The 23,243-nt window shown below is 43.5% G+C and overlaps 1 protein-coding gene and 1 long non-coding RNA gene across 3 annotated transcripts; one reads left to right on the top strand and one right to left on the bottom strand.

Annotated features, from left to right (window-relative positions):
• The first annotated feature begins 6,681 nt into the window (after positions 1-6,681).
• TMSB4X (thymosin beta 4 X-linked) lies at positions 6,682-9,100 on the top strand. Of its 2 annotated transcripts, none has more exons than XM_081859949.1 (3): positions 6,682-6,842; positions 8,104-8,217; positions 8,625-9,100. In XM_081859949.1, the coding sequence occupies exons 2-3, from the start codon at positions 8,118-8,120 to the stop codon at positions 8,657-8,659; spliced, it is 135 nt and encodes a 44-aa protein (XP_081716075.1). In that variant the 5' UTR covers positions 6,682-6,842; positions 8,104-8,117; the 3' UTR covers positions 8,660-9,100. The 2 variants fall into 2 exon arrangements, with proteins under 2 accessions (XP_081716075.1, XP_081716076.1); XM_081859950.1 differs by having other exon boundaries at positions 6,757-6,853.
• A 149-nt stretch (positions 9,101-9,249) lies between these two features.
• LOC309340858 lies at positions 9,250-21,642 on the bottom strand. The gene is made up of 3 exons (XR_014156129.1): positions 21,531-21,642; positions 19,144-19,196; positions 9,250-10,344 (listed from the first exon to the last, which is right to left on the bottom strand). It is a non-coding gene; the product is annotated as an uncharacterized lncRNA (long non-coding RNA).
• Between the last annotated feature and the right edge of the window lie 1,601 nt (positions 21,643-23,243).

Genomic DNA, 23,243 nt, shown 5'->3' with positions numbered 1-23,243 from the left:
AACAATTCCACAATTATTGATAAAAACAAAGGTAGTTGTGCCAATCCATGCAGGGCAGGGGAAAATGCCCCCAAAACCCACAGTTGGACAATCTTTTTGTTAGGGACAACCAAGTAGCAAACTTTCAAATACAGTGGTACCTCGGCACTTCCGGGTCGGCGCCATCGCCGAATGGCGGACTCCCTCCGAGCTCCGGAGGGAGCCTGCACGGCAGGGGCTGGGTCCTACCGCACCGGCGATGCGGGGACCCTTAAAAACCACGGCCACGGGGGCCGTGGACATGGAGACTCGGCTGACACCGTCAGCGCCCTCCCGACTCGTGAAGGAGCCTTTTTAAAGGCTACGGATCGGGTGCCGGGGAGAAGCGTGGTGTTTTGAGTCCTCTGCTATCCCTGCCGTGCGAAGCCGCATGCCATTCGGCGGAGAGCGCTGGCTTCTTCCTTTGAAAATTCGGACCTAAAAGAACAACCTGTAAGTAATTGGAACTTGGACTAAAAAGAGGGATAAAAATTTTAAAAATTTCGGAGCGAGCGGGGGAGGCGCAAAAAAAGGAAGTCAGCCACCCCCTCCATTGTAGAAGGATCAAAGCAAAGGATCTGATAACTAAGATCGGAGTAACATCATTTTGGCAAGTTTTTAACCTCACGAGTGAAGAATATGAGATTGAGCTGGAGGAGGAAAGTAGAATTCGGACTTAAAAACAACCCCCCCTGGAACCCCGGGAGCGATCGATGACGGAGTTTGGAGAGGAGAAAGGCAAGTTTTGACAGCTGTCAAAGAGCTGTCAAAGCGGAAAATAAGATAGAGACTATGTTACAAGGACTTTGCTGGTTATATTTGTTATAAATTGGATACAAATTGTTTTAAATAAGGATTACAAAGTTACTAGGGCTAATGGATGCGATCTGGAAGAGAACTCAGTTTTTGCAATCCACCTAGAGGAGCCGAGGGATATTACAAGTTTTAGCTGGAAATTGGAACTGAACTGTTTATCTCCTGGGAAACTGCAGAAATGGAACATTATTATGACTACAGAGGCCACTACACCGAAGAAGACAATGGAATCATCTGTTGTGGAATGAAAGGAACTTGACGTAATGTTTTGTTTCTGAATAACAAGCCTCTGTAAAGGAACTAACTTTTGGAATTAGGACATTTGTGCAGGAAAACAGGGACAGAAAGAAATAGAAAGAGGAGTCTGATCAATAAGAACAACAAAATAACAAGAATTGGACCAAGTCAAAAGTGGGGACATTTGGGACATCCAGATTTGACAAGCTTAAGGATTATAATTTGGAGTTTTTCACTCCTGGATATAAAAATCTGGATGGAAAAAATGGGCCTCTCTTTGAGACAGAATCCTTCCATGATTGGACATTCGAAATTAAAGAGGACTGGCAAAGGACTATGATTTAGAGAGACGTGGAAATATCGGACATTGAGGAACATTGGGAACGCAACCGGGAAAAGGGGGGGTGGGAAATGTGGAATCCTTAAAGGCGTAAACTATGTTTTATTTAGGCTATATACATTTATATGGTATTCTAAAGTGGGGAACTCGTGGTGGGAATAAGCCGATTTTAGGGGAATGGAAAATAATGTTGTTGTTTTTTTTTTTTTTTTAAAAAAAATTGGGTTAAGGATAACAAGTTTGAATTGAGGAGAAGAACTTGTTGAGATCATTTGAGAGATTTGGAATACAAGGGGGGGAGGGAAGGGGAAGTCCTGAAAGGATGTAATTGGAAAAAGATTTGAAATTGGATGTTTTATTAATTTGTAATTAATTGGAAAATTTTAATAAATATTATTAAAAAAAAAACAAATACAGTGGTACCTCGGGTTACAAATGCTTCAGGTTACATACGCTTCAGGTTACAGACTCTGCTAACCCAGAAATAGTACCTCGGGTTAAGAACTTTGCTTCAGGATGAGAACAGAAATTGCGCAGTGGTGGTGTGGCAGCAGCAGGAGGCCCCATTAGCTAAAGTGGTGCTTCAGGTTCAGAACAGTTTCTGGTTAAGAACGGACCTCCGGAACGAATTAAGTACTTAACCCGAGGTACCGCTTCTAATTCCTGGATCCAGCAAGTGCTAAAAGGATTCAGATTCAAAGAATACCCAGGCTAGATTCCTGGTAAGGTAATGGGCCATTAAGGCAACAAAGGAAGTAGATCTGTGCCAGAAAACAAATGGGTGAGCCCCCTTCCCTCAACTTGCAGGTAGAGGCTGCGGGCAGAAGCCTGCGAAGGAGAAACATGCTTGATTTCTGTTTGGATCCAAGGCTGCAGCTACAGGAGAAGCAAAGGCTTCTTGGAGTGTTTGTGCTGTGAACCCCTCCATCGTAGGCTCAGGTTGCATATATGTGTCAATAAACCATATATTGTAAAGAGACCACGGTCTCCACTGTGCCTCATTCTGAAGGAAACATGAACCCTGAGTGAGTACCTGGAAGCCTTAGAATCTCACACTGTTCAGAGATTGGGGTGGCGTGCAACATTATGCACAACCGCGGTGACCATAATTAATGCAATAGTGAGTTTGTGGTATGGGTGGTGCATTACTCATTGTGAGCAGTGATGACAGTGATGATGATGCAGTTATTTTCAGTGATTAGAAGTACAGGAATGAATAGAAGAGTGTGATGCCACTGGCTGTAATCAAATAGCTGCACAAGATAGAAACAAATAAGACAGGCTGTTAAGGAAGCATCTTCTCATCTAGAACTTCTGAGTGGTTCTACTTGCAGTCTCACAACAATGCATCAGGCAGAGTTGTAACTTCCTTGATTTACTCCTCTAGAAAGTAAAACACACGCACAACCAATGTAAAAAAACAATACGATTGGTGCTAATCTCTTACTGCTTTTGTTATTCAGTCATGTGTTTAGGGCAGGGATGGGGAACATCATTGGACTTCAACTCCCATCAGCTCCAGCCAGCATGGTTAACGGTCAGGGATGATGGAAGTTGTAGTCCAGTGCCCCCTGGCGGTCACAAGTTCCCCATCCCTGGTGTTAAGGGACTTGGCCCTTTTATTTTTCTCCTTCCAATACTGTATACAGAATGCCTGCAAGAGATATTACTACAGAGAGAGTTCTCTTTTCAGCTGAGCTGCCAATTCTTGTGACAAAGTGTGAAGCCTTGTGGTTTCAGGGGTTTCCTAAGAAGTTGCAATACACTTTTTTTAAAAAAAAGAAAAAGCATACAAATACAGGATCATCTTTCTAAAGTAGGTAGAAACAACCATAGGCTGTGCAAAACTGTCAAACAGAATTGTAGCAATGTTTGCAAACGCAATAAGCTAACAAACCCAATAGTGATTCTCAAGCCAGTTCTGTGATGTTTAGATAACTGGTCTAAAGATTTTTGAGTATGTGGAATGATCGCCCTTGCTCAGTTGAGCAGAGTCAGGCAAAAATAAAAATAAATAAAGATATTCTTTCCCACAAGATGATCAATTTACAGGACGGAAAGTTAGAGGGCCCTTATTTGGCCCCACCAATGACTCCCAACGATCCTACTCAAGGTAGGCTGAGTGAGGTCTGAGGGGTAAAATGTTTCCAGGATCCTTTGTGGGCTTGTGGGAGGGGGGAGCAATGTGCTTTAAAGGTATGATATGTATGCAAAATGTTCTGCATTATTTTAAATTTTGTCCTTAAAATTAAAAATGCATATAATCCAGCAGCATTTTTCAGGTGGAAAACTGGGCCAAAAATCTTTGAAGTTTGTGTCTGTGTGTCTGTGTGTGTGTGTATGCGCCATCTCAGCAGTCCAATACTCGTTGGCACAGGAATATTTTTTCTACATGTAAGCAGCCTTCTTGACCATGTGTGTGTAGTCACCTTTTTTGTGGAGAAACATTTGCAGGCATCAGCTTTCCGTGATGTTGACAGCAGCAGTAATTGCTACAAGCTGCATCTGTCTATCACTCATTGGTTGTCTCAATGCCCCCTTCCCCCCCCCATTTCATTCAAGTTTCCCCAGGATGGCTGAGGCTGCTCATCAACTGGAGACAAAATTGAAAGTGAGCACCTCAGAAGTGAGATTTGAATGCAGCCTCCCTGGGTTAAAAATATTCTAAGCCTTCTCGTCTTCCTGTTACATTTTCAGTCCTGCTTACAGAAACAGCAGATCATGCAGTAAAGCTGATTTTGAACTCCACCAGTTTAAGATGGCAGGTGGGGAATTCCTTGAATAAATCTCCCTCAAATTAAAAAAAAAGCAAGATAAACCTATTTGTGCATAGAAAACTAGATGTCTGGGAGACAGGTTTCCTAGCCCAGCTCTCTGTGTGACAGGATAGATTTCTGATTGCAGAGATTTCCTTTTTGCAAGGGGCAGCATACAAACACACACACACACACACACACACACACCATTCAATTAAAATTTTCCATATCAAATGAGTAATGCAAGAATGGAGAACCTCAGGACCAAGGAAAAGGGGGAAACACAGTCCTCTGCGCCTCTCTTCTCACTGGCTTTTGGAACCTTCTCAGGCCTCACCCTCCACAGATTCTGCTTTGCACCCCAAGTGCTTTTGCCTGGCTGGAATATGCCCTTGAACTCAGCTGGTGCCTCTTTTGTGTCTAGATGGAAGATAGAGGGTGTGAGAGTTTGGGGAAACTACGGTAGCCTAAGGTACAAAGGCAAACTCTATATGCATTGCTCCTGCTGAACCTCCTGCCCCACCCAGAAGGTTCCACGTGGCCCCTGGAAAGTTAGCCAGAAAGGAATGTGGCCCTTGAGATGAAGAAAGGTCCTCTGCTTCTGGCATAACATTCAAACTGATGCTTCGTGTGGAACACGCCCTTCAGAGTCTGGGTTGCCACCAGAAACCGTTTAAACAACCACCCCCCAACTTTCCATTCTCTTAAAGCAATAATCTTCCTGCTAATCAATGAGCAATTGCACCTTTGTGTGCTTATGCCTCGATGAGCAAATTCAGGTAATTTCAGAGGAAGGTGGCACAGTAACTCAGGAGAAAATTAATTTAAAACCCCTTTTCAGAATGTTTCTTGAATCTCAGTGTCATAGCTTTTTTAGTTTTGCATATGTCTCATTAAGTAAAATCATCACCAATATTTTTGTGTGTGCCATAATGTCCTCCTTTTAATTCCTGCTTATCTTTCAGAAGCCCTTCTCAGCAGCATTATACACCCAGCCCTTAGTGACTCTCATAACAAGAGGCTGGATGTTTCCCTACAGCTTCAGTTGAATTCTTGTGCACGCAACAAGAATATACCTCGATCTGGCTCAGCTAAGGTCTGCCTGTTGCGAAATCCTTCCTCCACTCCCTTTTTTACAGTTTATTCTCTCCAGCCTCCATGCAACATACAGCGGCAGCGCGCAAGGAGCTGGCATGATCTGCAACAACCAGTTAGAGGGAGCAGGACTTGGGGGTGGGGGGGGAGGGGAGGGGATGGGCAGACCTCAGCCTCACTACACTAGAGCTATTGTCTGCTGAACCTCGAAAAAAAAAAAAAAAAAGCATGGCGCATGAGGTTGCAAGGGGTTGCAGCAGCAAACTGCAAAGGCAGCAGGAGGAGGCCGCCAGTCAAGATCTGGAGGAGATGGGGGCTGGATGGGTGGGTGGGTTGAAGATGAGGAAATCTTCCTAATGTGATCAATCGGGAGAGGTTGCTCAACGACAACAACGGCAACGGAAATCCACAAAAGAGCAAGATGTATGCAGTCTTTGGGGGTAAATGAGCAACATAAGCATGACTGGAAGCAGCCGGCAGAGACACCCCCCAGTCAGGGAAACAGAAGCACAAGGCGAAGCCATCACTGGTCGTTTTTTACAAGGCTTCTTTCTGCGCTCAAGCATATTGTTCCATCGCTTCCTTACACAACACAACTTCCTGATCATTTCAGGGAAATGCTTTTCAGAAACGGGATGGTCCTTCGTATTTTTTTTTTTCATGCCTGGCTCAGGGGTACTGGAATGATTATTCCTCAGCCAGCTGCAAGAGAATCTGTGATGCTTCCTTGTTTTTATAGATACTTAAAATAAAGAGTATCCAAAATTACAAACCGATCCCCCCCCCCAAACCCCACCCACGTCTGGCAACATGACTTGTCATCCCCACCCCCTAAGTAAGCTAGGGTGTATCTGCCTCCCCACCCGGCCAGGTAATATCTGACCAGTCGGGTGGTACTTTTACCCTTAGCCGTTAATTTAAACGGTGCCTGTGTTTCACTCCAAGTGAGCAGCAGCCATTGTTTGCCCTTTTGGATGAAAGAGGAAGCACAAAAGGGTAGCTCGCAACCTTCCTTCCATGCGGCTCATGGGATGCCTGGGCAAAAACCGTAGCATATTTCTAGTCGAGGTCTGCATAGGTAGGCCTCCCGTGGGTCTCGCTGGCCCGCTGCCTGTATGGCGTGATCATTTCTCAAGTCAGCGGGTGCAAGGAAATTCTCCAAGGAAATGCAGCCTTTCATTATTTTATTATTATTTTTAAAAAAGAAAATTGCTCTTACTGGAAACGCCCGCATGCAAAATCGCCCCCCCCCCCTTGCTGGGAACAAGAATGTATACGAATCATAATTTACATGCGACTTTCTTCTTCTTCTTTTCTCCCCCCGCCCCCCCCCCGGTGCGTGTGGGTTTAATCGCTGGCTTTTCCTTTTCCTATGTAGCACGGCTCTCTCCGAGGGCGAAGAAAAGAGGAAGCCGGGAACTTTAAGGGCAGCGAAAGAGTTAAGTTATTCAAGATGACATCACTGCGATTTGCATAGAATCGGGGTATAACTGGTCACGCAGGGGGAGCGCCCTTTTATACGACGGTCCAGAGCAGCTGCTGCAAAGAGCGGAATTGTACCTGAAGAGAGCGCATCACTGGTGAGGCTCTGGTCTTTCTTTCTTTTCCGGTGGTGGGGGTTATTTGAGGGGTATCTCAGCACCCCTTTTTCCGTAGGCTTGGATTTTCGAGGCAGTTGAGATTTTGGTCTCCGCTTTGTTGAACGCAAACACACCCAGGGCTTCTTTCTGAATGCACCAGGCGGCGGCGGCTTAAATGCGTGGAGAAAGAGCTTTATCGTTACTATTAGTTTGCTATCATTTTGAGCGAGAAGGTTCTGCCCCCCCCCCTCCGACCCCTGGACCCTGATGTTTGCCGGAGGGGAAGAGAATGGCATGCTGGACAGATCAAGGCACCTTGGTTCGGTTTCCTTGCCTGCTTGCTGCGCTTTCCTTGGAGAGGCGCGTTTTTGCGCGTGTGCGCTCTTCGAAACCTCGAGCCTCGGAGGCAGAGGGGGACTTGGGGCGTGATCGGAAAGGTGGAGAGGGGAAGATGCGGACGGGGAGGGGGAGGCATCAAAAGAGAGCAGCTCTTTGTTTTCCCGGCGAGCAGCCGGCGCTGTGGATCTGGCGGCCCCGGGAAGGAGAAAGCGAGGGGGCGAGAGAGAGGGAGAGGAAGGGCGGTGGTTGGGGCTGCAGCTGCAGCTCGAGCTCTTTGTGCCGAGGGAAGAATGCAGGGCTCCCTCCAAATGTGCTGGGCAGACCAGACACTAAGATGGAAGAAAGTGATTAGCATAGTCTCGCTCGCTTCGCTTGGTGGCATTGTGTGCATACACGCAGGCGCTTTTTTCACCATCCTCATCCTTTGCTTGCTTTATTCTAAGTGCGGTTTTCTCTGCTGTGCTTTCCACATGCAATAAGGCTAGTGGAGAGATCTTAACTGGAGCAGATGCATCACCACCACTAAAACAATTAGTATTTTTTTTTCTTTTAAACGAATTAATTGATTTTCACCTGGAACAAATTCTGTTTCTTTTAAATTTTATTTTAAAGCCTTTCGATTATCTCCCGCCCCACCCTGTGCGCTGTTTCATCTGAGGCTGAGCCCCCAGTGGTGCAATCTTAATTTTTTTAGGTAAAATGAGCTCATATGGATATAAGTATATAGAGACCTGCCTTTTAAAGTAAGGGGAGTTTAGTAGTGTTGCACTTAATCAGGAAGGAGGAGCTGAGATGGTTGTAGTGAATTCAGGCGGTTTTGAAAAGGGGTGGGGTTGGGGGGAGAGGAAAGAAGGGTGGTGCAATCTCTAACCATCTCTTTTCCCTCTTATGTGTGTGTGTGTGTGCTTGTGCGTGCATGCAGATCAATCGGCAGATATGTCTGACAAACCAGATATGGCTGAAATCGAGAAATTCGACAAGTCTAAGTTGAAGAAGACGGAAACGCAAGAGAAAAACCCACTGCCTTCAAAAGAAAGTAAGTGGATCTTGGGAAATGAGAAGAGGGCGTGGGCCGCTGGAGACAAAGAGAAGGCAGGGCTGAGCCAGGCTCCTTCAGCTATCCTCTGCCTCTCTTGCTGTATGGGGTTTCAGTGCCTTACAGGATGCTGTGCAATTTATGTACAAATGGAAGCATTAAATACAGTACACAAAATAAAGATATTTTATGAAAATAAGGGGACTTTTAAGCACAGTATGCATGAAATGCAATATATTGAAAGATAATTTTTTTAAAAATAGATTTATTCAACAGTTTGATGAACATAAAATTTTGATGAATTTTAAATGAATAGGTTTTTTTTTAAAAAAAATTGTGATTCCTATTTAACTGCATTTCAAATGCATAATCCTTTTTTCTTTTCTCCTTCTTTCCCCCTTTTGCAGCAATTGAACAGGAGAAGCAAGCGGGTGAATCGTAATGAAACCGGCCCTTCCAAATTATGCACTGTACATTCCACAAGCATTGCCTTCTTATTTTACTTCTTTTAGCTGTTTTAACTTTGTAAGATGCAAAGAGGTTGGATAAAGTTTGAATGACTGTACTGCCCCTTTCACATCCAAAAAAAATTTAAAGAATAGAGAGAACTACTGATGCTGTGAACGAAGGCGCTGCCCTTTCCATCTGCCTGTCCAGCTTGGTCCTGGTGGCACGAAAGAGCTTGCATGTGTCTCGAGAGAAGATCCTGGGAAAGGGACTACAGTAATCTAGTATCACCCGAATATACGCAAAGCTGTACCAAGGTCCCGCAAGCTGTAAAATGCAGTTAACTGAGTGCCATTTTTTTTTTGTTCAAATGATTTTAATTATTGGAATGCACAATTTTTTTAATATGCAAAAATAAAATGTTTTAAAATCTGGATTATACTGATCTGGTATATATTTTTTTGAGAATTGTTATCAAAGGAGGAAGTATAAGTGCCTATACCGACATGAGATTATATGACTTTATAGACTCCTGCATAAACATTTTTCTCCCCCTCCAGCTTTTGTCTGCCAAGAGCAGTCTGCATATTAGGATTCAACATTCATTGGACAATCTGCAAAAATAACTTAAAATATCACATTTCTTTCTAAGAGGTCTATGCAGGAACTATTCAACCTGTATATTGTGCTTTTAAAATACATATATTTTAAAGTTTTGTTATAAAAGGCATTGGACTACCAAATTATATGGACAGTGTTTTGGCAATATATTTATTGCAACAGTTTCCCCTTTCAACATTTTAAAAAAACCATGTTCAGCAAAACCTGGCAGTTTTGGATGCCTGTGCATGGAGGTTGTCTTTAGTGCATCACAGCAGTCTCCAGCTGGAGAATGATTTGAAGAAGACTTCTTTTTACCTTGCCATGTCATTGCTGCTGCTTTGGGGGGCAGGCTGCTCCAGACATAGTGTTAATTCCTTAAGGTGGCAACTTTCAAACTTGCTACATTTGGGGGTCTCCTGAGAGGAAGTCCTGGGTGTTGCAGATGCGTGGTTCACGCCAGGTGGGTGTTGCTCGGCTGCATCTTGCTGTCCTGTACAAATTGTTGAGGGTGCTCTAAAACACTGGTCTTCCAACTGGTGATCCAAGGTAGGTCACAGCAGCAGCATCGCCACCATGCAAATATCTGGCAAAATATTTAAGAAAGGGGTCCCCAAATGCATGTTTCAGACCCATGTCCTGAGTCTTGACAAGGTTGAAGATGCCTGCCATAGAATACCCCTTAACAATGTTGTGTGCCTTGCAGAGGAGGAAAATGAGCAAGCCCCCTTTTTAGATAAGGTTGCCATTGATATCCAAGGTTCCTAGAACACAATTTGAAAACCATTTCCATAGCACCAATATTTTGGTCTTAAATGCCATACTCCCATTCTAGGAATGGGAACAAGCTTTCCAGACTCCCACTGTCCCCATCACTGCCCATGCTTACTGAATTTGATGTCCAGCAACATCTAGAGGACCACAGGTTTGCCACTCCTGCACTGAGCAGTGCTTAGTATGTTAAGTGGGGGGCTCCAACCTCCTTAGTGGCTGTGCTTTTCTTTGTTCTGTTCATAACCTCATTTAAATTCCACTCTTCCATGCATCTTAGGGCAGTTGTACATATGGTTTTCAGCCATACTAGGAAGAAGCAATAAACCCGTTTTTTCTCTGGAACATGCATGTGTGCGCGCACACAGTTTCATTGTCAATTAAAATACCGCTATTCATGAAAACTTGACAATGGCTATTGTATTCAAGTGAAACCAGGCTCTATTGACTGCATATTGGAACTGCTGAGAGCTCCATTTTGTGCAATGTGTACCAGATTAGTTACCTGAAATCCTCTACAACAAAAGTTAAGATGCTCACTACCAGTAACGTACAGTTTTAAGATCATGCAAATATGATCTTGCCTTTCCAAGTTGGATGTATTTTAAGCAACTGATTGTTCATTAATCTTTCAACAATATCAGTGGGTTCCCTCCATTCTCAAAAAGGTAAAACATTTAATCCGCCCCACCTAAAATCTGGTGGCTTATGTTTATTCCTTAATTTGTCTCTTCCTCTTTCGGGGTTTGATTCAGTTTGAAAGTAATCTTGTTAAGCTTCTACTGCTGAGTGAAGCAGGAGGATAACATGGGGAGGTGGACAGTTAAGATGTGGGACTTGTAATTACAGACACTCTCCCTTGCTCCTGGATGTACCAGTTGCTTAACAGCCCAGACTTGCAACAGAGCTAGGTGCACCTAGAACCATTCAAATCAATGGGCTTAAGTATGCCTAATTCTGCCTAACATTGCTCTGAAATGATGTCAAAATGAATTCTCTTGGCAAATCCCTGGAGACATAACATTAAGCATATTGGCCAAGATCCACCCAAGAACTGTGAGATTCACAAGGGAGCTTTACAGTTGTTTTTCCTCACGGAGCAAGCCCCTTTGTGCATAGTAAATGCTTTTTTATTTGGAGGGGGGTTTCAAGTGGCAATTTATGACATGAGATGGAGTTGGGGAGAGCTGTTCAAAGACAAAAACAAAATCCAAAATTTCAATGAGCCAAGACCATTTGCCTTTGCCTCAAGGCATATGATATGTTGCTGTCTTACTGAGAAGTAAGTCTTAAGTGAAATCACTGGAACATTGTTTCTGAGTAAATACAGGATTGGCCTGTTTACATCTCTCAGGAGCCACAGCGTTGAACTAGAGTTCTAAGAGAGACAACTAATAAAGAGCATTAGAAAGAATTTGACGACAAAATGAAAGCGATCAACAAATAGGCTACTAGAGAGCCCTGCTTGCTTCCTCTTGAACTGTGGACAAGCCACAGGAAATTGTTCTGCTGAGACTCTTAAAATACCAATTGAGAGACACCACCCTGCTAGCGATCTTAATCAGAAAGCAACAGGATGCAGAGCGTGATGACTAAAACCCAAAGTGTGGAGGCAATGCAGCATATGCTCAACTGAAAAGCATTGAAGCTGTGTATGAGGCTGTGGCAGTTTGGCACATTATGAACTTGACTTACAAGCAATGATATGACTTAGTGGGTGAAGTGCACCACTTTTTAAACACACATGCATACACGTTCTCGCCATCTTGGAATATAGTCTAGTTTGAGTGGCACTGACTGACCAAGGTTACCCAGAGGAGAAGCTTGAAGCAGCCTGCCCTGCTCATACCTTCATACGCAACACACAATCCACACACACAGTGGCCCTCAGCATATACTGAGGTATACAAGTGGGGATATTTTTGGGGAATGGAAATGGGAAAGAGTGCTTTATAGAATGAAGACCTTGTGGTTGCATGTTTGTTACAAGAAGAAAAGATAGCGGGTCAACTAAGTTTTACTCATGAGTAGACTCATTGAAATTAGTGAATCTTAGCCATTGTCAGTGGGTCTACTCTCAGTAAAACTTAGTTGGATACCACCTGATATATTCATAAATGGCTAGCTACAGTGCCATAATATGGACTTTGAGCTGTATGTACAGGCCTCACGTTCATTTCTCTTAGCTATGCATCAATGTAACCTCTTTAAACAACGTCTAGGCAAGCTGCATTCTGACCACTCAAATGGATTTAAAAGCAGTGTTCTCAGCGCCACATTTGGATGGTGCAGCAACAATCAAGAGCAACTTTGTGAATGAGGGACATTGCTTTGATTGGTCTGTTTATTGGCCTGGACTATTCATATTTCTGAAACTTTTATGCAGATTTATCATTCCCATTTGGAGATGGACCAGCTGTTTTGGACATGGCTTTCCAATGGCTTTGGGTTTTTTGTGTATGTGTGTGTGTTCCTACATTTGAATATATCATCTATATGCCATGTTGCACGGGGAGGGAATATCTTCAACAAGGTACTCAGAATGAAAGGCACCATTTCCTTAGTTGCATATAAATAGAGAACATTTCTAATGGAGCATATGGCAAGGTATCTCCCTCCCATGCTCCCCACTAGCCCAATCTCAGCTCAGGTAGACAAGGTTTTCATTATGCCCAAGATACATCTTCATATCTACCAGAAAAGTAGCTCTCCTTTTTGGCTTGATATGAAATGTTAGCTACTGGGAGTACTCGTGATCGCCAAAGAAAAAAGAAATGTTAGCTGTGGTTTTTACACTTATGCAGTGCTGCTGATTTCTGCATGCATCCTGCATACGTATTGTATGAAACAAACTCCTGCCGTTTCAGTCATTAATTCTCTTGCCAGAATGATTCAAATGCACTTCCCCTTACTTAATGCATTTTGACTTCAAAATTATTATTATTCTGCAAAGAGGAATGTGTGGCATAATGCAACTTCCTTAGAAACCCTTACTTCCTTAGCAACTGTGCAGATATGAAAAGCAAAGGTGAGTTTTTGTCTACGTTAGTTGATTGCTATTATGCTGCCTCAAACAGACAAATCATTTCTAGGGAGCTAAAGAATGGGGAGAGATGTGCTAGGTCAAGCAATCCATTATAATGAATGCATATCATCCTAGCAGTGCTAAACTAAACCAAAAACAAATTTGTTTTAGCCATTCATGGCCAAGGATGAGAATCCTTTGGCACACAGATCTCTCCGGCTAAGATCCTTACAAATGGATACTTTGATGCTTAGAGACAGATAACAGAATCTCAGTCTGCTCTGAGATACATTTCCAGGTTTAACCATTATGATGTGAGTAGACATCCTAGATTGGTCATTTGCATGACAGTGATATTGCTCACCACTCATAAAAGGGCATAATACTCTTTGTAGATCTATTCTGCCAATCCACATAGAATTGCAGAGTTGGATGGGACCCTGAGGATCATCTACAACCCCCTGAAAAACAGGAATTTGCGGTTATCCCATACGGGGATCAAACCGGCAACCTTTGCGTTATCAGCACCTTGTTCTACCCAGCTGAGTCCAACTGTTTCATCATTTGTGAAAAGAACAGCAACAAATATTTCTGTAGTATCTATATTGCACTGGGCGCCATACAAATAGAAACTCGATGCATCCATGGAGAGCAGGGGTAGACAACATGGTGCCCTCCAGATGTTTTAGACTACCATTTCCATCAGCCCCAGCTTGCATGACCATTGGTCAGGGATTATGGGAGTTTAGATCCAAAAGATCTGGAGGGCACCATGTTGGCTACCCTTGCTGTAGGGGATTGCAGGCAGGCTACACCTGCTCCATGTGTGCAATGTTTGTACAGTGTACAAAACACACCCGCAGGACTAGAGACTATTCTGCTGCTTATAAACTGGTTCTGCTTGTGAAATGACACCTATTGTCAGCCATGTCTCTGTTCTTTAATCTTGATAATTTGTGACAAGCAAAACAAAAACGTCAGTTCTGTTTTCCTTTCTAATGAAGGAAGGAGTCACATTTTATCAAAGACTTGCTATAAATAAAATTTTACTCAACGGCTAAACCCAAATAAATTACCCCCTCCTCACCAGCCCACAGAGCAATTTCTTGTTGAGTATCAGAAATGTCCTTGAGCATATGGGATCTGTGTTGACATTGGAGAAATGTTTACTTTTGTTTCCGTCCCAAAATGGGGTTCTTGCGGAGTTGGCTAAATAACACAAAAATGAAATGTAAATATTTCTCTAGCTAAAAGCAGCATGCTTTGGGTGCTCTTTGTGGGAACAGGTCAGATTATAAACTGTTCTTGGGGAATCAGCCTTGGTTGCCAAAGCTTTCATAAGAACTGCTAGAATGTGATGTACTGAAAGTGAATTGCATTTACTCGACTATTGAAAAAAGGCACTTTTCTCCCAACCCGAAGCAGATGGCAGATGTGTAATACTTCATAACCACCCTTATATATACAAAGTTATTGTTGTTAAAGTCTCTAGAAGGTGTGGGGTTTTCTCATTATGGGAACTGAAGAAACCTGCTGCTTTCTCATTTTGTATTCACAACCAGCAATGCAAACCTAGGACCGATTCCTATGACTAATTAGCCAGTGAGAATATTTGTGGCAATGTTTTCACTTCCTTCCTTCTTCCTTTTTGCTTCACCAAGCACACACTTTACAACCCACTGCCTGGTGCATCTTTAGCACAATCATTGGGCCACTGAAAAACTTGTACTTCTGACAGAGCAATCACACAATTATCTGATTGGGTGCAAAGTGGCTATGTGTAACATTGTGGCTCCTTCTCTGTAGCAAACCTGCAAACTCTCTTGCATGCCACCACAAACCACACAGAACACCATCCAGAAAATGTCAGTCTTGACCAAGTCCAATACAAATCAACAGCGATGTTGGCTTGCCACAATGAAGCTACTCGTGCCATTACTTTCCAGGCAATTTAGGGCTCTTTCATATGCTACAAGTAGCAAATCTACGAGGCAACATTCCAAATCTCGTGGCTACATGGCAAGGTAGGCTAATGCATGAGATTATGGTTTGGTCTGCAACAGCCAACTGTTGTCACTTCACTATAGCAGGAAGTGGGAGAAAGAAATGTGAAACACTTTGCATCTTCTTGGGGATTGCTGAAGATGACAACAGAGGGATTTTTTAGTGCTGTGTGGAGAGAATTCACAAAGGAAAAGAACCCTTTCTTGAGAGGGGGGTTACCCAAAGCTATTTGGAGATAGTAGGATAAAGACACACAAAAAGCAATATGATTTCCCCAAATGCATATGAAGTGTGTGGCTAGAGAATGTAACTTTCAAAAGGATTGGCTATCTCTGCAGATCATAAGCCCATGGGAAGCCACTTTCAATAATAGCCAGCAGTTATTCCATACACACCAATCTTTTAGGAACAAGGCTTATATGATTAAAACCATTTACAAAACTAACCCCTCCCCCAAACTTCAGAATCATTCTTTCCCTCCTCTCCTTTTGGTCAAGGTGTCTTTGCAATGCATGTGTAACATGATAGCAATCGCACAACAAAAGCTTTGCACTGCAACAGTTTCAGACCACATCCTGGAGCTTGACCAAGATGCTGAATTTGGCTGCACTCAGAACTTTAAACATGCACCTTCTGTACTTCTTTGTACTGAGGTTGGGCACCCTTTTGAAGGAGGCTGCTGCATGTTGTTTCATTTACACAGAATAACGGGCTTTTAATATGGGAATGACTAAGAAGATGAGCTTTGTGCCAGTAAATCCTGACTTCAAACCTCAGCCATGAAACCATTTATGCCACCTTCTGCAAGCCACTGTCTCTAAACCTTCATCCCCTCCATGGAGTTTCTTCCTCTGGTTGCTACTGTTAAATATGATTTTGCCATTTCTGACCTTTTCAGTTGTTACTTTTAGATTACTTTTAGTGCAGTTTTGTCTGTAATTTTTATTAGCCATCTTAATTGTTTGAAAGAAAGCGGTATAGATCAAACAAACAAACAAACAAACAATTAATACTGACCTACACTGTATGTTAAAAAGGCAATTCCACCTGTTCTTGAGTGTGAACATGTTCATGAGTGTGCAATCTATTTTCATCAGGGCATTTTTGTCAGAAGTCCAGCAACGTCTGCAGGGCACCTCATTGGCTACCCTTGGTTTATATGTCCCTGTGTGTTTCAGAGAAAGAACTCAGATTTGCCGGTGTGTGTGTGTGCAGGCCCAGTCCACTATGTGGAATGGTGTGCTTTCCCATGTTGGATGAACAAAAACACTCACCATCTGTCATTGCATTCTGTCAAAACCAATGTGACCTCTGAGTGCTTATGCTGAAGATCAAAATGCTAGCCTGACAGGTTGCAACTGCAATAGTTGAAACATCTACCCATCTTTTAAAAGAGGTGAAGTGTCTCTCTGTGTTGCAAATTTCACAAAAACTGCTACACACCCACACCTTATACAGTACAGACTTCGCAGGGACGTTTTGAAGCAGATTCAGAAACAGTTTTCAGAGGCTGAACAGTATGGATCTTCTCTGTTTTTCTGTCAGTTTACAAAAAAACAAGCTGGACCATTCCCTGCTTGCTCACTTGCACAAACATTTCTGAGGCAGTTATTTCCAGTCAGAACAACGCCCATTTGCATCCTTGTAAAAATTGCACTGTCTTTCCTTTCTGTTTCATACAGAACAACACCATAAAATTAAGGAAGTAAACTGGCTGTATAGTTCAGCCATCACAAGATAATTACCTGTTCTGAAATTGTGTCTACAAGGCTGTAGAAAACCAGTGCATTATCTGGAGTGCTGGGGTAATGTACTCCTCAAGGCCAACCCCTCTTTAGTGTCAAGCTTCTTTATTTATATTCACCATAAATAACTCAAATAATATCCCTTGACAGGCTGAAGCTTTCTGCAAGTCACCAGGCAGATCTTTTTGCAGGAAGCACCCAGATATGCATTGCCCAGCAGTTTTTCATAACAACTGAGTGGGAACTAGGAAGTGAAGCATATTCCCCGTATGCCCTGGTATAACACCTGCAGCAGAATATGTTCCCCAGGAGGGATGAGGGAGGCCCTTTTGAGGGCTGCTGAATATGTGATTGTTATGTACTGAGTTGAATAGGATCCAAACTGCAGCAGTCTGATTGGTCCTAGAACAATGCAGCAGTATGAATGGTCGGCAGGAGCCACCCAATCCAGCTCCAGATAGAAGTGAATCCACAACCTGATTGGCCTACAGGAGAATTCCAGAATTAGCCAATCACGTGCAGCCCATTGTGTAAATAATGTATATAAAGCAGATACTTTGAGGGGACTTCCATTCCCTCCTCACCACTATGAGCTGAATAAAGAGCATGAAATCCATTCTAGACTCTGAGTATATTTCAGTGATCATACTGATCCCTACCATTTTTCTGCAAGGGCAGGGACAATACACAATCAGCAAAGCCACTAGCCTAAGACCCACCCTGTGCACACTGTATTTACAGCACAATAAGACATGGGAAGCTACTTTATACTGAGTCAGGCCATTGATCCAGCTACCTCAGTATATGCTGGACTGATTAACAGCATCTGTCTAGGGTTTCTGACAGGGGCATTCCTAGCCCCTTACCTGGAGGTGTTTGGGGCTGAACCTGGGACCTTCTGCATTCAAAGCAGATGTGTTTGCCCCTGAGCTATGGCTCTCCCCAGGATCCTGGGATGCCAGTATGCAGAAATCTCACTTGACAAGAGAAAGGGAACATTCCTGCCTATTAGTAGGGCTGGCCCTTGCTAATGGCTACTACATAATGGATACTAGTCTTGTTGGCTTCCAGGATCAGAGGCACTACGCATCTGAATTCCAGTGCCAAGGGATCATGAGTGTTTTTGCACTCATGTCCTGGCTTTGAAACTGGGCATGTGTGCAAAAGATCAGAACCCTGGACTTAATAAGCCTTTAGTTTAATCCAGCATATCTTTTTAGGTTCAGATAAGTGTAAATGGGGGGGGGGGACAGCAAATCTTCATACAAAAGATCAAATCATTTATCTACATTTTGATACAATTAAAGTATGTGCTCCAACTCATGACTGATGAAAGCAGCTGATCCTGGCTAGGGTTCAAGACAGAGTCATTGCCTTTATAAGAGTGCATTTCTTTTGAATCCCTGTCGAGAGAAAAGGGTTTTCCATTTGCCCTGGGGGTAAAAGTGACCAATCCGTGGTTACTGGGGACTTCTTAAGATCACAGTTTAACCGTACAGTTTCTCTCTCACTTCCTTATGAGATGGGAAGTGCAATGAAGCTTTTCTAAGGTCATCTTTCTACTCAGTAGGCAGCTTTGTGCCTGAGAGCACAGAGGTTTTAAGGGGTTCATAAAACAAGAAATTGTCCTCTTCCTAAGCCTTGGCTGCTCCCTCAAACTCTGGCCCATTTCTCACATCACAGTAAGGCAAATTATATAACCTTGGTGCCAAGGCTTATTCTTTGGCTACATCTCGTGGTTACTGGTGAGGGAACATACTGTGGCCCAGGTTCGGAAGACATGCAGAGCAGAAAGGAGCAAAGTAGCTGTGGGCTCCTTACCTGCATGTTCAAGTGGTCATGGTAAGCTATAGTTTGGCGTACTGTGACTTGTGAACCAGTTCTGTATGCTGCATCAGGGTTCCTATGCACTGCAAAATGTGAGTTATCAACCAAAAGCTGGCCATGTCATATAACCCCCTCATGAACTGATCAGGATTAATGTTCAACGAGAAGGCAATGCCGTATAATGTCCACACATTCTTTTTTAAATACATCAGCATGAATGCTCAATAAACAACCAGTCTGGAAAGTCCCCAATGCTGTCTGGGTTGAGGCCCATCTGTTTTGATGCACAGTGGACAACAAATCTGGTATATTTTTAGACAGAGGGAAGTAACTATTTTGTGCCTTCCTAAGGGTCAAATATACGGCAGGCTTGTTGCCTTACAACTGCATTCTTGTGTGTGTGTGTGTGTGTGTGTGTGTGTGTGCGCGCGCGCATATATACATGAACACACACATATTCAGCTGTGCTCTGGCCTACTCCCATTCAAAGTTTAAGCAACTTCTTACCCAATGTAAACCTCTCCTTTTTGGGCCGACATTCAAGAGTCTGGGTTAAGCAGCTGTGGAAGAACATGGAAATCGACATGTTGTTATTATTGTGTGTGTCCTGTTTTATTTGTAATCCCTGCAGCCAACTTGTTTCAAGAGAGGTGGGGGCGGCTAGAAATTAAATAAACAAGAGGAGAGTAATGCAACGATGTGCATTTTTAAAATTTGCTTATTGAACAGCCTGCTCTATGTTCTGCTCAAAATGTTGGGGACTGATGTCTACACATTACAAATGTCCAGATGGGGAGCCATGTTAGTTTCTAGCAGCAAAAACAACAAAGGGTATTGAGGCACCTTAAAGAAATAAAAAAAGAGAGAATAATGTGATTATGGTGTAAGCTTTATGGACTTTGTCGGAGTCATGAAGTGAAATTTCAGCGAAGTAGGAGCAGAGCAACTGATGTGGATCTTATCTTTGTATTGTAGGCTAGTGTCATGGACTGGCTGGGTGCAGAGGAATGGTGGGAGGAACCAGCTGGGGAACCCCCAACAGAAGAAGGTGATTGGTAGTGGGATCATGATGAGTGTTCAGAGGGAGAAGAGGGAGCAGACTGGGAGGAGGAGCTGTCAGAAGCTGAAGAGGTAACAGGGAATAGTGAGCAGGGGAATCTAGCAAAGAGAAGTCCAAAATTAGAGGCAGAAGCTGAAGTAGGAAAGGAGGGAAGCCAAGAGGCAGAGATGAACCCAGCTGATGAAAGAGGCACAGGCGTTGCCCTCTCCTGCTGTGAAAAGCTCCCATCCCTCCTCATCTTCCAGAACCAGGAGAGGCATGAAAGGGGTGGAGGAGAAGTTAGCTTCATGCAGGCACAGTCTCAGATTGCTTGGGATAAACTGTTAAGAGGAGGGGACTTAGACAGCTGAGGGGAGGTGTCATGAGGCCTGACACTCCTGTGCTGATATTTACTAATAACTCCAACTTGCTCAGTGTGAGTTACTGCTGGCTCGCTCCTGTCAGCTAGTTTCTTCAGGCAATCACACCCCTCTCTATCCTCCATCCAGACAAGAAAGCAGTGCTATTAGAGTTCAAGGACATGTTCTAGCCAGGCCAAAACACTCAGGGCATAAAGCAGGGCCAGTGAAGGTTGTGGCCTGTAGAAACAGTGAGCAGTCTGAGGGCAAGATAGGGAGGCCTAAAGGACTGCACTGAGGCTAAGATTTCCCATTCCTGCATTATAGTAACACATACTCCCTCTCCACCTGGATTTACAGGGCTCAATGTATCCAAACATTCTTGGTCAATCAGATGTTCACAAATCCAAGGTCAACATGAGCAATTGGCTTTCTTGGACAGCTGCAGGGACTCACTGCTGATGCCAGCCCACCTTATTTATTGATTTAGTCTATCTTCTGACCAGTGCCAGACAGCTACCCTTTTTCAATTTCCCACAGTGCCCCTGACCTAGCATTGTGCTGGGGTATTGTGGGAAAGGCAAAAGAGGGCTAAGCCTAGTGACCTAACACTGCTCAGAGAGCTGCTACCACAGCCAGGAAAGCCTGCCAAAGCCCCCAGACAGAGGAGGGAGCCCACCAGAGGCCCCTCTGCCCAGATCCAGGTCTGCATGAAGTATATATGGGCTTTTTTTCAATGAGTTTGGAGAAGCAGAAAACCCAGTTCCAGATCCTGAGGAATTGAGGTGTAAATGCAAGGATCATGACCATGCTAGGGCTGCTATAATATTCCCAGTGCTGTTATGTTGGGGGACGACGACAAAACCCAGCAATGAGTTATCAGGTGGTTTTGCATGTGCTGTTCTCTCAGCAAAACACTTCATTCCTCCCACATCAACTTCTTTCCAGATAAACAAGCTAAGAAGACAGAAGCTGATCCAGCTAAAAAGACTAGTCAGGTTTAAAAATCAAAACAAAACAAAAATACAGCAGGTAAAATTTTAAATCAGGACTGGGCTTGGGGAGAAGGAGCAAAGGTGTTATAATGAAAGAAGCACTGAAGGATACATCTCCAAGATTAGGCCTGGCAAAATGGGAAAGAATTAACCCCAGCACAATGGGGTTACTGTTTTCATCCATGGCTAGTCTTTTCCTCACACTTCCACTCAAAACCACCACCACCCTGTAGTCTTCAGATGAAGGGCGGTATACAAATTTAATAAAACAACAACAACAAACTTTGGCTCTAGAGACAGCTATTTCTCTTTCTAATGCTTGTCTTTCCTAATAGTACAGCCACATATATATCTACTCAGCAGCAAATCCCACTAATTTCTCAGGCAGCTGTAGAGGGTTGCAACCTAAAGTGTGCACAAACAGAGCAGGAGAGCTTCAACAGCGCCTTTGGCTTTATGTGTGGAAAAATGCCCTTAGGATGCAATCCTGTACATGCTTACCTGGGAGTAGGCTCAACTGAATTCAGTAGGATTTCCTTCTGAGGACACATGCATAGGATTGCCCTGTTATCATCTCTTTGGATCAAGAACAGTGGTTTCGCTTCCTAGTGCAGTGAATATGCCTATTTCTGGAGGCAAAGGACATTCAGTGAGATTATTTACAGTGCAAGCCGTAACCACTGGCAACTTGTTCATGTTATAACTCCCGCCCACATCTCTGCAGATCAACACTGAGCGCTGAATCATTTCAGTTTTCCTTGTGTTATGCACAGAAGGAAAATGCGAATACAACGAGTCCTGTGGTACTTCAGAGCAGGGGGAGGATATTTCAGGCACACAGGCCAAATCTGGATCTCTGGGCTTCCCTCTCTGGCCCTCGGCACACTTTCAAGGCCAGTCCACCTCCTCAGGTCAACCCTGCATCTGCAGCCCAGTTCCATGTGATCCTTTCGCCTAGCGGGAATATATCATTGAACTGTCATCGTGCATCCTGCTTGCATGGATGTGTATATAAACATGATTTTAGAATGTAGCGAACTGTATAAAAGTAAGACTCAGAGAGTCACATCTACTGTCCCACCCACTTTTGCCCTTGCCCTTGCTCATCATTGGCACAGTTCCTTACAAAGGCATGGTTGAAAAAGGCTCTTCACCTCCTGAAATATACTCGGAGTCGAGAGTGGATTTCATGCTCTTTATTCAGCTCATAGTGGTGAGGAAGAATGGAAGTTCCCCCAGAATGTCTGCCTTATATACATTATTTACACAATGGGCCCAATGTGATTGGCTAATTCCGGGATTCTCCTGTAGGCCAATCAGGTTGGGGATTCCCTTCCACCTGGAGCTGGATTGGGTGGCTCCTGTGGACCAATCAAACTGCTGCATTATGGATCCTATTGTTCTAGGACCAATCAGACTGCTGCCTTTTGGATCCTATTCAACTCGGTACATAACATAGAGGTTGGCAGTCATGGGTGTAGCCAAGGGAGGGGAGGGGGGACAGCTGCCCCCCCATAAAGTAAAACAATACAAATGCTTAACTAACTGACCAATCACCAACAAAAGTGCAGCCCTCCCCTAACAAAAATCCTGGCTTTGTCCATGCTGGCAATGCAACATTACACATGTCTACACAAAAGTAAACTCTACCAAATTCTAGCAATAATTCCCAGTACCCTTAACAAACTACAGTTTCCAGGATTGGGGGGGGGGGCAATGTGCTTTAAATGTGTGGTGTACACAGCCTAGGCAATATGAGGAAGGTTAGCTGAAGACCATGGGCACAATTAATCACAACCTTTGCTTGCACAGTTAAACAGATGAGATTTTCACAATACCACTCGTTTGAGAAGGGTTTGTACAGGAGAAATTTCCACAGAGAACACACACACAATTTCTCACATGAGTTTAGCTTTGATTCTTTTCTGTGGCGGTTTATATTTTCTGATTAAATTCTGTTCTTTGTTCTCCTGAAAGATGAATAATTTATCAACTGCTGCAATGCCTTACTCATATATATATATATATATATATATATATATATATATATGCTGAAACTATCATTAAATTTACTCAGATCCCAAGGAATTGCCCTACTCAGGCGACATGTCTGCACGTTAATTTTGTTTCTCGTTGATGGTTTCTGCCTTATGGGAGGAATGCCTATATCCTTAACCTAGTAACAGACAGGTTTCCAGCAGTGCACTGTGTTTC

The sequence above is a fragment of the Podarcis erhardii genome (genome assembly GCF_964252035.2).
Source record: "Podarcis erhardii genome assembly, chromosome: 4".
Classification (NCBI taxonomy): domain Eukaryota; kingdom Metazoa; phylum Chordata; class Lepidosauria; order Squamata; family Lacertidae; genus Podarcis; species Podarcis erhardii.
The sequence above is the reverse complement of the archived record's forward strand: the minus strand, read 5'-3'. Positions and strand labels throughout refer to the sequence as shown.

What these genes read in the sequence shown, in the direction of transcription:
- TMSB4X (XM_081859949.1), top strand. Translation starts at nt 8,118, where the DNA reads ATGTCTGACAAACCAGATATGGCTGAAATCGAGAAATTCGACAAGTCT. An exon ending in CCCACTGCCTTCAAAAGAAA is followed by an intron (nt 8,218 to 8,624) that starts GTAAGTGGATCT and finishes CCCCTTTTGCAG; the next exon opens with CAATTGAACAGGAGAAGCAA.